General features: G+C 43.9%; 1 protein-coding gene across 7 annotated transcripts in view; it reads left to right on the plus strand.

Annotated features, from left to right (window-relative positions):
• WDFY4 (WDFY family member 4) overlaps positions 1–16,181 on the plus strand; it is a 290,261-nt gene that overhangs the window by 44,285 nt on the left and 229,795 nt on the right. For all 7 annotated transcript variants that reach the window (XM_077746401.1, XM_077746405.1, XM_077746404.1 and 4 more), the window contains one exon: positions 5,860–6,440. In XM_077746401.1, the coding sequence (XP_077602527.1) occupies positions 5,860–6,440 (581 nt within the window). The remainder of the gene's footprint in view (positions 1–5,859; positions 6,441–16,181) is intronic.

Below are 16,181 nucleotides of genomic sequence, written 5' to 3' on the forward strand. Positions count from 1 at the left end.
CTCGGCCATGACTCCTTCTGAACAAAACCATTTTAACATTTAGAGAATAGTGCTCCATTTCCTTTACCTACTTATCTCTCTGCAGAGCCAACCATGTCATGTGATTGTCAGACACATGTGTTCCCAGCATCAATCACATGACCTGAGCCCGCAGTGCTTGGCATGGCCAAAGCATCAGGAAAAGCCTAGCCAAAAGTGACATTGTGACCATAATTATCATGCATTTCACAGATGACAAGAACCAAAACCGTGATTTAGTTATACAGCCAAAGAAATCAGTTTTATATGAAATAAAATAGGACTTGGTAGAGGAAGTGAAGGGCCCACGTGAAGGAACATAAGGGAACAACAGAACAAGAATGGATGACAATTTACAGCTAGGAAGGACTTTAGCTTCATGCGGTCTAATCTTTTTTATTTTTTTAAATTTGTTTTAATGTTTATTTATTTTTGAGAGAGAGAGAGACAGAGACAGAGACAGAGTGCAAGTGGGGGAAAGGTGCAGAGAGAGAGGGAAACACAGAATCCGAAGCAGGCTCCAGGCTCTGAGCTGTCAGCACAGGGCTCTACGTGGGTCTCAAACCCACAAACTGCGAGATCATGACCTGGGCTGAAATTTGATGCTTAACTAACTGAGCCACCCAGGCTCCCCAATGTGGTCCAGTCTTAACGTTCCAGAAAGCGTCTATTATAAATTGTGAGCTGAGTTTGAATCCAAGACAAGTGACTTACAATCTAGGGATCTTTCCTTTTTTTCTTGTGCTGTTTATTACATTTTTTCCCTCACATGTCTGTCTTCAGCCTGATTCACACGAGCCTTATTTTGATAAGCAAGAGAGAAACCATGACCACAGTAGTCAGGACTTCGGTTTCCTGGGGGATGAATAATTGGAATCCCCATCTGTTTCTGAGATTTTCACACTGAGAGTCAAACAGATCCACAGGGAGGAAAGTTTCGGGTTTACTTTGTTTGGAAAGAAGTGTTTCTGTATCTGTTATAGAGAAGTGTACTCGGCTTTGCTCATGGAAAAGTTCATCTTATTTAGTCTGCAGCCCGGAGGCACCTTATTGGAGGGTCGGCCCTTGGGTAATAGGACTGAATTTCTAGAATTAGCAATGTAAAGCCTTTATGGTGTTTTACAGATTTAATATCATTTCAGAATCACGCTATCAAGGGATTAACACTGTATGAGCTTATTTAACAAAGTCATACCCCGTGTTCAGTGTGCGGCCTTCTCCCCGGGTGCCAAGTCACTGCTGAGAAGCTGGGGGATGGTGCGTGGAGATGCTAGTGCTCTCCCAGGACCAGGGCTGTTGACACTTTGTTGCTCCAATGGGTAGTTGGGGGGACATGGGGCTGTTACCGGCTTGCCAATCATTGAGTCATGTGAGTGACTATCCAGTTGGTGTTTGATGTTTGCTGGAGTCTAACCTAGAATCCGCATTTGTTCTATATCATCTCGGGAATCTGTTGGAACTTTAGAAACAAAGATGTAAAATTAGCTCTTTCTGGCTAGATCTCCCTTTTTAGAAGTTCAGCGTGGACTCAGCCCAAAGCCCTGTACCTGCAAAGTGAGTCAGATGTAGGATGGGGGAGGAGATGACAGAGTGAGGTGTCCTCAAAGGCAGTACCCTCTGAACCCATCAAATCTTTGCCATATTTGACATGCATTTACATCAAGGCGCGACCCTCACTTCCCTTCCCTGAGACCATCAGCCAGCTGCTTTGGGAAGAGAAAATTTCTCCAGAAACACCCAACTTAGGGCAGTGGTTTCCAAAATCCAGTGGCACTTTCATACCAATACGCAAGCACTTGTGACTTCACCACCCAATTCTGGCAAATGATAATTGAGTTAAAGAATAATGTAGGCAAATGAATTTCCTCTCCACTGCCAGTGGGACTATGATTGGGTTATGCACAAATTCAGATTGATTTGCTAATATACATTTAGCTGTTCAACTCTGTGCTTAATCACATTACCTCACCAGTCTTCCAGCGTGACACGTGGAAAATTATGAGGAATAACAAATAATAGAATGTGAAATAAATCCTGTTAGCCCTAACCTAGTTAGCGCTTTGCAGCAGACATCCATTTTATACATTCAAGCTGGAGGAATACGAACTCAGAGACGATGACATGGTAACTGAGTTAAGGAGGAGAAAATGTGCTTAACGCTGACCTTTCTTGAAATGTGTCAACCCCAGCCTGATTACTTTGACTTCAGCTGATTAAATTTACTCCCCTCCGCAGACTCACAAGCCTAGGTGATGCATTATCATGCAAAGTTGAATGACAGTAATGGAGACCCTCATTCTAGGCCCCCAGCTCCTGACAAATCGTTTCCCGAAGTAGCGCAATATTTATTTTCCTTTATGATAGAAATGTTTCTCTTTAGTTGCTATGAAATTAAGCCTTTGTAATTGGATTTTAGACTCTTTACTTTATGACTCTGCAAATATGAAATTAACCCCATCCCAAGAAATAATAGAGCAGTCTAAGTTCTAATGAGATTACCCCCATTTTAGATAATGATTCTGAATTTAATAAATCAAACAAAGCAACAATTAAGGACAGCCATCTCTTTCTCCTCCCCCCTCCCAACAGGAGGAGAAAGGAGCCATGTAGGAATTACAGGGGACAGGCCCACTGAGAGACACAGATCATAAGAAGGACTTAAATTGGGTTGCTCCGTTATAACAATATCTGCTCTCAACCCTCTGATTGATGGAGTCCTTTTGAGCAATGTCTGGTGTCAAATTGGATGATTGGAAGGTAGTTTCTTGAATAAGAGGGGAGTTTAGTGGTCTTCCAGCGCCCAGACAATTGCCTGTAATTTGATTCGTTTGTTTTTTGATCGTTCTCCATTTTTCATATTTGTTTTGTCACGTGCCCTTGTGATAAACAGTTGAGCTCCATCCAAACCATTTACCTGAAACAACCTCCTAGTGGTTTTAGGAGCCACTGAAAACACTCTCATAAATTTAGATAGCTTAACATCCTAAAGCTTAAGATTTCCCAATGTCTTGGTGATGTATTTCTTTTTCACAGCAAGAGCCACACAACCACACATAAGGTCAGATGCAGACTAGGCAACGCACACTGTACCAGACACCAGTGTTCATCCTTTCATGTGGGTTATCAGTTGGTGGGAAGAGGCCAGTACCAACACACACACTTCAAGGTTAGAGTATTTTTCCAACTTGGCGGAAGAAATAATATTCTGTTGTGTTGAGAGTGGGTTGTTCACACAAGACAGGCACAGATGTAGTAGATCTGTGTGTGGGCTGTCTTGGCCTCAGAGTCCAATGGGTAGGCTGTGGGGGGCAGGCAGCTGTGCTGATGCTGTCCACGCAGAGAAAGGCCTTGCCCTTCTAGAAGTCTTAGTGTTGCTACACCATAAGCTTCCCACTCACAGAGCACCACCCTTCTGAAGACCCTGCTTTGACAGTCTACATGCTTCTTTGAAGACCATGCCTACAAAGTCAACATTTCCTGGAGTTTCAGCCAAATTCTGAAGTAGTTTAGCCATATCTTCAACCAGATATGGTTGAAGGAGGAGAAAGGAAGCCGTTATCGCTGCCTCCTCCTTCATATTTCGTTTTTGCCTCCATCCTTCTGGCAGTTTGGAAAGCCCATTTCCCTGAAGTCTCTCCCATGACTCTGATTTAACCCCCCTTAGTGGATGGCCCTGGTGTTGATTTCTTTCAAAGAACAAAATGACAATTCAGTTTTCCCGAAGCCATCCCCCTGAGCTGTGGTGGGTAATCGTTGATCTCACCACTGTAAGCTGCATATTTTCTTTTCCTATAACCAGGAAAAGATCAATTGACCCATATTGGTAAGGATGAATATTTCTACTTTATACTATTATTTGTCCATTTGGAATGTAAGCATGGACTCTGGCCTTTCATAAACTCTCCTACTTACTATAAACTTTGTTTTTTTTTTTTTTAATATCTTGAAATGTCTTAAATGGGACAGTGGAGGTCTTAAAGCACCTCCTTTGTCTTTCTCTTTGAAAGAGTCTTTGGCTGTGGGCGTTCAGGTAGTTCTGGCACATTTCGTGTTCTCCTGCTCCCAAAATGGAGTTAACCTACCCCTGAGCAGTTCAGGCCTCTTGGAGTAGAATATAACATTAGAGAAGAAAATTAGAGATACAAATTATACTGTTTCAGATAAATAGTGTTGGATTAGGATTACCAGCATTTTAAAGATAGAGCTGGAAAATTACCTTCTTCCCCAAAAGTGCATGACTTCATATTTAATAGTTACTTAAAACTTTACTAAATTTTTGTTTGACTTTCTCTCCATGAGAGTTTTAAAATTTAGTCCCTTCCCAGGGCGCCTGGGTGGCTTAGTCGGTTAAGCGTCCGACTTTCGCTTAGGTCATGATCTNAAATAAAATTCAGTCCCTTCCCCCCTTTTATTTTCCTGACTTAAGAATTTTCTCTTCATTCATTAACTTTCACACATCACGCTATAGATTGTCATTCTAAACCGTGCATTTAAGACACACAATCAGCCCCCGTACACACACGCACTAAGTTGGGAGTTTCTTTTCTTCTTTGAACCTGTGTCAAGCATCTTGGAATTGGCATGAAATTGTGCCTGCCCAGAAAATCCCCTTTTTTGTGCTGCTAGTGCAGTAGCGGATAAAACAATTTACACCTCTCTCCAAAACCTGCTAATGAAACCGCAAGTATTGGCCACTTTCTCAGAAGCACACATAAGATGAACTTACATGGAATCCCAAGGAACTTTTGTGAAACACAAATAAGAAAATACCAAAAGCTAGAGACTTTTGATATTTATCTAAAATCATCCATACATTTTTCACTTTTGGGTGTGAAGCCTTAGCACAGAATGAGAATTACTTAAATACAGTCTTTCCTCCCTCCCTCCCTCCCTTCCTCCCTCTCTCCCTTCCTCCTTTCCTTCCATCCTTTTTTCCTTCCTTCCCTTCAACACATTTGTTAAATACCTAGTGTACGCCACACACTGTACTCAATGAATGGCCCATTGTAAGTGCTCAATAAATGTTTGATTGCAGAAGGAAATAAAAATGTGTCCGGTAAAACCTCAGTGATCTAGAGAAGGTAGATCCTATTATGTATGTTAAGAATAGCCTGAACTCCACACATGGTCTATTCTATATGCTATACTTAGGTTTCCTTCCATTAAATGTTTCTCTTCTCTACCTGATTCCTTCATATTTTCACACCAGGTTTTAAGTAGACTCACTTTACTATCTGTCTTCATTTAATAGAGGTACTCATGTTTGCAAAGAGAGGGACATAAATAATAAGCTACTTTATATAGATTTCACTGTGAGTCTCTTTTGCAATATAAGAGATGGTTCATTCCACTCATTCAGCAAAGACATATTAAGCGTGTGCTACGTTCCACAGCAGTGAGTTGCCTGATTTCACAGAGCTTCAGTCTAGTGGAGGGCTGAGACAACTTTCAAGTCACTTCAGAACAGTGTGCAGAGTATTGGGTTCAAGAAATGAGAGGGGGCTGTGTGAGCACTCGGCCTGGGGGAAGTATAAGGTACGGGTCAAAGAGAGTTTTTTGGAGGGAGATGCATTGAAGTCAAGAACCAGGACGGTAAACCAACCTTATACATCAGCATAGACTTTGGCAGCCACCGTTTGAAAGAAGGCACTGAGGGGCGACTAAAATGAGGAGGAACAATATAGACATCCCACGGTTACAGAATCACCCTCAGGTAGCTCGCTGTTCCTGCAACTTGAATAGGCAAGAGCACATGCAATGCTCTGGCAGGGAAGTGTCAGCGCTCGGTGTTAACAAGTTGTCTCCTGCGTTTTCCTCATTTTTATCCTGTGGGTGTTTCAGTCTCTCCTCAGGATCCTGGAGACCCCCAAAGGCCGTGCTGCTTTCAGAGTGTCCAGTGGGTTCAATGGACTCCTGTCCCTGCTCTCTGACCTGGAAGGGTCTCTCCAGGAGCCCCCGCTACAGGCGTGGGGGATGGTGTCCCCCAGCCAGACCTTGGGTCTGGTCCTGCACACCCTCTGTGCCTTGTCTGCGGCGTTGCACCTGGACCCTGTCAACGGCGACTTCTTCAAGAAGCATGGGCTTTTTGAGAAGCTGGCCGAGGACCTCTGTTTGCTGGGCTGTTTCGGGGCCCGGGAGGAAGAGGGAGCCCCTCTGCACTCCGAGGTGGACACAAAGGCCAGGCCCTTCGCTGATCTGCTGAGTGCGGCCTTTGCCCTTGCCAGCCCACTCCCACCCAAGATACAGAGCTGCCTTCAGATCCTCAGCTTTCTGGACAGCATGGCCAGTGGCACCCTCCACCTGCGCAGAGACCTGAAGGAGTCCCCAAGGGCTGGGCAGGACCCAGTTCTGAATGCCCAGAAGGAGGAGGCCGGCAGTGACCCCCACGGCAACTTCAAGCTGTGGCCAGACCTGGAGGAGAGGTAGAGCTTTGCTGCCCGCTTCCGTAACTGGGTCACCAGTGTATCTCTGTCTCCTGTTTCCCCCCAAATATCCTGTGCCTGTGCAGTGGGTAGGAAGCCTAGACTGGGAACTAGGTGTGCAAAAACGTCACATGGCTTTTTTTCCCCTTTATTAAATCGAGTTAACTTTGACTCCAATCTCCTCTGCTTCTGGGAGCAGGCAGAAAACCAATCTGAGTCAATACGTGGATGACTTTTGGAGGATGCTTTTGAGTTGCACGAGAACCAGGGGGCTCATCAGATCTTGGAAACAGGGCAGGACTCTGCTGATCCTCTCACTTTCTCCTTTGGCATCCTTGCTGCCGGTCCTGGGAGCCTTGGTGCCTGTGCCTGGCCTCCGTGGTGTGCCGGGCAGCCTTTGGGGGGCCTTATCTTACCCACTGCCCTCACCCTTGCCCCTGCACTACCGGGGGTGGGAGGAGGTCCTTTGACTTACAGGATAACCACAGCATCCTTGCCCATACCTGATTCTTCCTGGTCTTTCTCGATGCTTCCCCTTCCCGTAACAAAGACAATCATCTCCTCTACATTCACAGGCCCATCTCCTCCATGACCCCAGACTTTCATTCCTGTAAGACAGACTTCCACTAAAGGACGGGAGAGCAAGGAACACCCCTCCTTCCTTTGGAGGGGCAGGGGAAACAAATGAAAACACACAACAGCAATAGTTGGTTATCTTTTGTATTCTCCCAAGGTAGCAATGACCAAACATGTTAATTTTGCAAGAAACTCTCCTGCCTACCACCTCTCCAGGCCATCTTACATTGACTGCCACAGGACACCCTTCTGAAAGACACTGCACATTTTTAGCCAGACATGTTGGGTTGGTCAGATTTCAGTGTTGGGTGCTGGTGGTGAGGGGGATGAATGCCAAATCTCTATGGAGATAATCATATGATTGTTCTTGTTTCATCAGCTAATATGCTAAATTAATAGGGTTTCCTAATCTTGCATTCAGGCAGATACCAACTTGCTCAGGATGTATTTATTGCTGGCTTTGATTTGCTAATTTTTTCCAAGGACTTTTGCTCCTGAGACTATTTTTCCTTTCACACTCTTTTCTTGACTGTTTTTACTATAAAGTTTATGGTAGCCTCATCACAGGAGTTGAGCAGTACTTCCTCTTCTATTCTCTGGAAGAGTTTACGTAGATTACTCTTTTCATTCCTTAGCTTTGTGAGAGAGTCTGCCAGTAAAACCCTCATAAGCCTGATGTTTTCTTGTTAAGATTTATTTTTGTGAGAATAAATTCAGATTTCTTCTTGAATCATTCTTAGTCATTTTTTTAAAGTTCATTTTCCCATTCATCTAAGTTTGAATTTATTGGTATAGGTTGTTCATAATATCCTTTTAACTTTTTGTTCCTGACATGATTGTGTCCATTCTTTCCCCTGTCCTCCAGCCCCCTGGCGTTCTTGACAGGGGGGTTATTTATTAGTATGTCCCTTGAAGCAACTTTCAGCTTTTCCTATCTCTCGTTCCTATCTCTCGTGCGTCAACATTCTATTTCTGTCTTCGTTTGATTATTATGTCTTCTCCTTTCTTTTGGTTTATTCTGGTATTCTTCTCAATTTAATTGATAAGGAGACTGATTTTCAGTCCTCTTTTTAAATGCAAATGTCTCTGTCGCTTTACTGTATCATGCAAGTTTCATTAAGTTGCACTTTCAATATTATTTAGTCCTCAATATTTCCAATTTCTTTGTGACTTAGAGTTTCATTCTTGAATCTTGTTTGAAATTTGGATTTCCAAAGTTACAGAGTATTTTTGGTCATTTTCTTTCATTGCTGATTTCTAGTTTTATCATCATGAGAAAAGGCGGACTGCATGATGGTAATTCCTGGAAATTAGTTGAGCTTGACTTTGCAGCCTCCAGTGTGATAAATCTTCTGTGTGTGCTTGAAAATAATGCATAGTTTCTAATGGTTAGGGTCAATGTTCTATTTATGTCCCTTAGATCGAACTGGCCAAGTGTCTTCTTCCAATTTTCAGATTATTTAATCTGTTTGACATATCAGTTACTAAGAGATGTGAGATATTTTTCATTATTTTCATAGATTTGTCAACTTCTGTTAATTTTTACATTACATATATCCGAGACTATTCAAATCTCACATATTTACAACTTTTATATCATCTCGTGGAATCAAAGTTTTTTACCTTATATGGTGGCCTTCTTTATCTCCACTAGTACATTTTGCCAATTTTTTGGCAAAAATTTTTTCTAGGGTGCCTGGTGGCTCAGTTGGTTAGGCGTTTTGGCTCAGGTCATGATCTTGTGGTTTGTGAGTTCGAGCACTGCGTTGGGCTCTATGCTGACAGCTCAGAGCCTAGAGCCTCCTTCAGATTCTGTGTACTTTCCCTCTTTCTGCCCCTCCCATGCTCATGCTCTGTCTCTGTCTCTCAGTAATAAATAAAAATGTTAAGAAAATTAAAAACAAACATTTTTTTCTGGTAATAACGATAAGGCTACATCAGCTTTCTTTTGGGCAGTATGTGCCTGGAATTTTTTTTAAAAAATTCTTTTGTTTTAAGCTTTCTGTGTCCTAACATTTTAGGTGTGCTTTTTGTAAATAGTAATGAGCTATTTTTGTTTTTGCTTTATTTTGTCATTTAACCCAGCGTGATATTTTTTGGTTACTGAGGCATGTGTTCTGTTTACACTTTTATAATTATTAATATGTTTGAAATGATTTCTACTTTGTTATTTTGCATTTTCTATTTGTCCCACTTTTTCTTTTGATTTTTTTTCTTGTCTTCTTCTGAATTATTAGAATTTTTATTTTTTATTTAATTTTTCCCATCTAATGATTTGATCTTATATTCTCTATTAGCCTTTTAGTGGTTACCCTAAAATAATTTAATAGCATCCTCATAATGTTTAACTATTTAGTGTTTACTATGCTGTTATCTTTATCCTCTTTCCGGTAAATACGTGTTACATATGTAATATGTAAACACTTAAAATAATTCTTAAATGTATACTTATATTTCTAGTGTCTATATTTTTGTTGCCCAATATTAATTTTGTGCAGTCCGCCAACCTAACCTAAATCTAATTTTAGCTAATCCATCCAAGAAGGCATTTATTCATGCATTTTTTATTGAGGTATAATTGACTCTCTGACATTATATTACTTTTCGGTATAAAACATACTGATTCGATATTTGTATATATTGCAAAATGATCACCACATAAGTCTAGTTAATAACACCCATCACCACACTCTTTACAATCTTTTTCTTGTGATAAGAGCCTTTAAGATTTATTCTCTGTGCAATTTTCAAATACGCAATACGGTGTTATTAAGTAGAGTCACCATTCTGTGCCTTACATCGCCATGATGTATTTCTTTTAAAACGGTAAATTTGTACCTTTTGGCTCTTCTCACTTATTTTGCCCACCCCCATCCCCTGCTTCTGGCAACCACAACCTGTTCTCTGTATCTGTGAGTTCTTTTGTATTTTTAAAATTTTTAATTAATTAATTAATTAATTTTTACTGTTTATTTCTTTTTGAGGGAGAGAGAGACAGCGTACGAGCAGGGGAAGGACAGAAAGAGAGAGGGAGACACAAAATCCAAAGCAGGCTCTAGGCTCTGAGCATCAGCACAGAGCCCGATGTGGGGCTTGAACTCATGAGCTGTGAGATCGTGACCTGAATCAAGTCAGATACTTAACTGACAGAGACGTCCAGGACCCCGAGGCCCTTTGCTTCTTGCTTTGTCTTGGGGAGTATTCCCTTTCAGAGGCTCCCTGATTTTTCTCTTCTGGGAGAGGGTGTCCCCAAGGAGACCTCCACCCTGGCCACCTGGATAGCATGCAGGTCAACTTGGAATCTCAGTGTTGAACCTTATTCTTCCAGCTCTTAGAGGGGAGGGAAATGGTCGTCAGCACCAGACAGTGGTATCGAGTGATGAGAAGCAATAGTCATTTTTTGATGTCTCTGGGAGCCGAGTACTAAACACTTATTTTCATTTAATTCCCTCTCAATCCAAGAACTTTACCACTAAAGAAACCAAGGCTAAGAAAGGATACATAGCATAGCCAAAGTCACACATTTAATAAGGAAATAATAGAGCCAGATTCTGATCCCAGGTCTACTTACAAAACCTGTCTATGTGTGTGTCTGTATGTGTGCATTCTTCCTGCTTCTCCTGGAAACTCACAATAATGGTGATGATTTTCAAAATGTTAGGACACAATAGCTTCCAGTTTTAAGTTTGGTCTCTACCCTATAGATGGTATTGGCCTGATTTCTTTATAGATGAATCCTTGTGTCAGACATCATCTTGGGTTCTTGATGAGTAGTTTTTAAATGTGTAAGAATCAGATTTCATAAATAGAGCAATTTTTTCCTCATGAAAAGAAATACATCACCCTTGACCTTCCTTAATGGTTTGAGAAGTGAAACCCTAGTCTGTCATGAGAATCTGTGGGGTAAAGGCAGGGCAATGGGCTGGGAATGGGGACAGGGTGTTCATCCCTGCCCACCCTAGCACTCAGCAAGTGACTTGGCTCAGTCCCTCCTGTGCAACATGGGCCCTTCCCTCCAGGGAGGAAGGGCAGAGGCCTTGGGCCTTTGATTCAGGCTGAGTGCTCTACACCTCGGTGGCCATGTTCCTTGGGCCTATTGCTTTATCTCCCCAAGCTTTGATTTCCTGATTTGAAGGCAGGGATAATGAGAGTAGCTACTCTGAGGGCTGTGGTGAGGTGAGGATTAGAGATGATAATGGAACTAGCCATAGTGATCACAGCTACTGTTGACTGAGCACTTGTGTGCCTGATGCTGTGCTCAGTTCTCCACAAGCATTAGTTGGTTTAATTCATATAAAAACTATGAGTTAAGGAACATTGTTCATAAAATGGAAGTTATATATAAGGGAATTGCCCATATACATATGATGTCCAAAATATAGACTATATAATCTCTATGAAACATACATCCCCACACTCATAGCATGCCCATATCTCTCTCTCTCTCTCTCACACACATACACACACACACACCACAGAGGACATCCATATACCACATCCCCCCCAAGTCTCCTATACACACACACACACACACACACACACCATACCACATACACCCTTCACATACACACAACACACATATATTTCACATACATGCCACATATACACACATAGAAACCACAGACACATACACACACACACCCCATGCTCACACTGCACCCCTACCCCCACAAATGTCATTCAGTGAAGTTCAATGAATGACAGTTGCAGTTGTGACTAACCATATGCTGACCTTCTCTGGTATTTACCAGATCCCGTTACCTGAAATGGATGACATCCTCCTTGGCCAGCTGATCCGCAGTGAGGGTCTGGAGGTGAAGTTGGATAGAGGAGCAGGTGGGCCTTGCCTGCTCACCACACTAGACCATTTTCATTTTATCCTGAAGGTGACGTGAATCCATGGGAGCCTTTGGGCATGGCTGTGGGAGGATGGGCTTTGTGGTCTAGAAGGGCCTCTCTCTACAACTGGGACCAGAGATGTGCCTCTTCAAAAGCAAGAGCACCTCAAAAGCAGCCAGCTCTCTTGGCCGTCAGAGGGTTTGGTTCCTGCCTTAGCATTTGACCTCTTGTAGCGCTTGCTGGGCCTCATGGGCTGACTTTGGTTCATTATGTCGACAAAAGGAATGATCTCGATGACTTGTAATTTGAACTTAAGTTGTGGCAGGAATGCACACCCATGAGGGGATGTGTTTCAGCAGGAAAGCAGTGTGCACCAGGCAAAGATAAGGTTGCACTGAACGCTCTGCAGACCAGAGCCCTCAACAGTCCTTGGTCCTCCTCTGCTGGAGGAATAGGATCTAGTAATCACTCAGTAAATGTCAGGAGGTTCAGAGCCCGGCAAGGGTTCCCTTTATGGATGCACATGCAATATGCCGTCAGTTCAAAAGGCCCAGTGAGGGTGCCTGGCAAACTGTCAAATTAAAGTACGTGAACGCTTTGTCTTTTTCACAGGAGCTCAAACACTGCTGTATGCCCACACCTCTAAGATAGTCTAGGGTTTGCTGGAATCAGAAGTTCTGCAGACCAGGCTGCATTAAGGCCTGACTTTTTGCAGCTGTCTCTGAGGCCTGTAGGTCCTGGGATGGAGGTGTTTTGTGGGGGCGGGTATCCCTTTGCTGCCAGTCCCCCTTCAGTCCTCCTTCACTTCAGCACCCCATCCTCCAAACGTCAGTGCCTGCGGGCAGTCTTGGCTCTGGATCTTAGGTGGTCATGGAGAGTGGCCTGGCTCTTTCCCTGGTGACTCTCCTGAGCGGTTGCCTCCCAAGGGGGTCTGGCTGTGTCACATCTGCCATTCAGGCTGGGCTCGCTTTTCCACGCTCCTCTGGATGGCTGTGGATTGAGAGTGTGTGTGCGTGGTGTATGTGCGTGAGTGTAGACTTGTGTGGGAACACTGGGTGTTGGGTGTACGTCTCGGGTGTGAGAACCCATATGGCAGGAGGCATCTGCCTAAAGCCTGATCTTCTTTCTATGGAGCTGTGGCTTCACAGGGAGCTTTCTCTTAAACTGTAATATGGTAGCCTGCCGCCACCCCCAGCTGAGGTTTTGTTTTCCACTGTTTCGTGTCTGGCCTCCAGCCACAGTCTGGAAGCAGGTGACCCTCTTTCTGACCATTCATCAGAAGGCCAATAGTAACCGAAGGCAGAGTCACATGCCTGCATTCTTCCTGTCCCTTCTTCTCACCTCTGGGTATTTTACTGTCTCATGTCCTCACAAGCAGGGCGGGCACTGTACATGAAGCTGTTTTGAGAGAGAGCCCACATTCGCATAACTTTTATTATGGCATGTTGTTAACAATTTTTCTATTTGTTTTTAGTTGCTATTAACCTCATGCCGTGCCTAATTTATAAGTTAAGCTTCATCATAGGTATGTATGCATAGGAAAAAACTGGTATGTTCAGGGTTTGGTACTCTTTGTGGGTTTTGGCCCTCCCAACCCCCATAAGGGAGGGCTTCTGTTTCTTGTGGTGGCTTTTGAGACTGGGAGGGCTCAGACTGCTAGAGCTGCATTAAGCCTGATGCAAAGCTGGTCCCCCTGCTGCCGCAGAATGGCCACCTAGCATGTCCCTAATGCTGTCTCACGGGTCTCTGAGATGGCTGCTCCTGTCCGCCCCTCTCTGGCTCCCTTCCTGATAGAGCCATCTAGTCCAGAGAACTTGAGTCTAGAATTTCAGCAAGCACTCAGGGAGTGCCAGCACGGGGCCAGGCACTGGTGAGTACTTGGGGGAAAGGGTCAAATGACCGCTGCTCCAGCCCTCCAGCTCCGCATGTGGGAGAATCAGAAGTGTGAGGGGATCATTGCGCCTGTGCGGTCGATGTTACACAGGGGCTGCCCCAGAAATTAAGGGGAAATGGAGCAGTGCTCCTAACACAGTCTGGGAAGGGGCTCCGTGGGGCTTTCCTGGATGAAAGGATCCCTGAGCTAAGCTGCAATGTGAGAGACAGGTGCCTGGACTGGGCTGGGTTGGAGAGGGAATTGCTAGGCCTGAAGGAGAGACCAGAAATCAGCCAGGCTGAGCAAAGAGAGCTCAGGGCCTTGGCAGGGACTGCGGAAGACTTGGAGCCACACACTTGAGTGGAGTCTTGGGACCTGAGCTTGGAAACGGTTCTGGGTATGAATGGCCCTTGGGCTGGCATGTGAAGGGTGTTAAATACTGTGGGGAGCAAGCAGACATGTTGCAGAGGCCACTCTGGTGTGTGTGTGTATGTGTGAAAGTGTGTGTGAGTATGAGAATGTATGTGAGTGTGTGGTGGTGAGAGGGAGCAGAGAGATGAGTAGAAATGAGAAAGAGGAGGGGGAGGGACACATGATCTGTGGGTCTGTCCCCTACAGGGATGGCGATGTCTGGAGCCCAGACAGCAGGCTGCTGGCAGGAGAACCTTCTGAGGCCTCTGTAGGACATAAGGTCATGGCCTTGGTAACCAATCATGAGATGCGGGAGGAGGGGCTGGCCCAGGCCCTGACAGGGAAGCCCTGGTGAAGATCTGGTTTGGGAGAAGGTGGTGTCTGTCCGCAGTAGCCTGTGCAGACTGCCACTATGAGATTGTATTACTTTTAATTTTCTAATTAATCACTCAGGAATCTACCAGCTGTAGTAAGAAGAGATAGAGTATCTACCCTGCCCTGAGAATTTGGATATAGTCTGGATAAGGGATAGTCTGACTTCCATAGCGAAGCAGGAAAAATACCTGGATCTGAGCACCATCCTCTATGATGTGCTGCTGCTGTGGTCATGGGGGGGTGAGGGGGGGTGAGGGAAGGACAGGGATAGCCAAGCTCAGGCGCTGTGTGCTGTGCTGTGTCCTCACTGGTTCGGATCCCCCCACAGGCCTTTGGGGTTCTTCAGCTGAAATGACATCATTGTTTGTAAAATTTGACCAAGCATCCTTCTTCCCCTGTCCTCACCTCTGGGCTTTGGGAGATACAGATAATCATGGACTCTTGGATTATAACTTTCAGTTCCGTCCACAAGTCTTTTGTAAGATACAGGCCGTCCAGGGACACTAGGTCATATGTGGTGCCAGTGTCTGCCTCCCCGGGATTCAAACCCCCACCTCTTATTCCTGCTCTTGGGATCCATACCTCAGAGCAATGCTTCTCACAACGTGGCCTCTATAGCCTACTTTCCCACATCAGAATCAGTCGTGAACATGCTAAAATACAGTCTCATAAGCCAGATTTCCTGAATCACAGTCACTGGGTTGGGAGTTTAGGGATTTAAAAAAAAAATCTCTTCTTGTTATTTTTAAGCACATTAAACCTTGAGAACATCTGCTCTGGGTGCGAGGCATCTTTTCCTTAAAAGCATTTTTTAAACACCTAACTTTTTTATTCAGGTAAATTCACATAACTTAAACTAAATAATTTTATTTTATATAATTTTAAGTGTATTTATTTCTTTTGAGAGAGAGAAAGGGAGAGAATGCACAAGCGGGGGAGGGACAGAGAGAAGAAGACACAGAACACCAAGCACACTCCTCGCCATCAGTGCAGAGCCTGATGTGGCATTTAAACTCACCAACTGCTAGATAATGACCTGAGCCAAGATCAAGAGTTGAATACTTAACTGACTGAACCATCTAGATGCCCTCAGATAACAATTTTTTTTTTTACAAATAGTTTATTGTCAAATTAGTTTCCACATAACACTCAGTGCTCATCCCCACAAGTGTCCTCCTCCATGCCCATCCCCCCCCCCACATCCATCAGTCCTCCTCAGATAACAATTTTAAAGCAGACAACTCAGTGGCATTTAGTACCTTCATGATGTTGTGCAAACACTACCTCTATCTAGTTCCAAAATATTTTTATTACTCTGAAAGGAAAACCCTGTATACATTCCCATTCCTTCAGCCAAGCCCTGTGCAACAGCCAATTTTTCTGTCTCTTTGGATTTACCAACTTGGATATTTCATATAAATAGAATCATACAACAGGTAGTCTTTTCTGTCTGGCTTCCTTCACTTAACATGTTTTCAAGTTTCATCCCCATTGTAACACACATATATCAGTACTTCATTCCTTTGTTATGGGTGAATATCATCCCACTGTATGTATACACTAGGATTTGTTTATCCATTCATCTGCTGATGGACATTTGGCTTGTTTCCACCTTTTGGCTACTCTAAATAGTGCTGCTGTGACACACACACACACACACACACACA

Source organism: Crocuta crocuta, unplaced genomic scaffold (assembly GCF_008692635.1).
Source record: "Crocuta crocuta isolate KB4526 unplaced genomic scaffold, BGI_CrCroc_1.0 scaffold28, whole genome shotgun sequence".
NCBI classification, from domain to species: domain Eukaryota; kingdom Metazoa; phylum Chordata; class Mammalia; order Carnivora; family Hyaenidae; genus Crocuta; species Crocuta crocuta.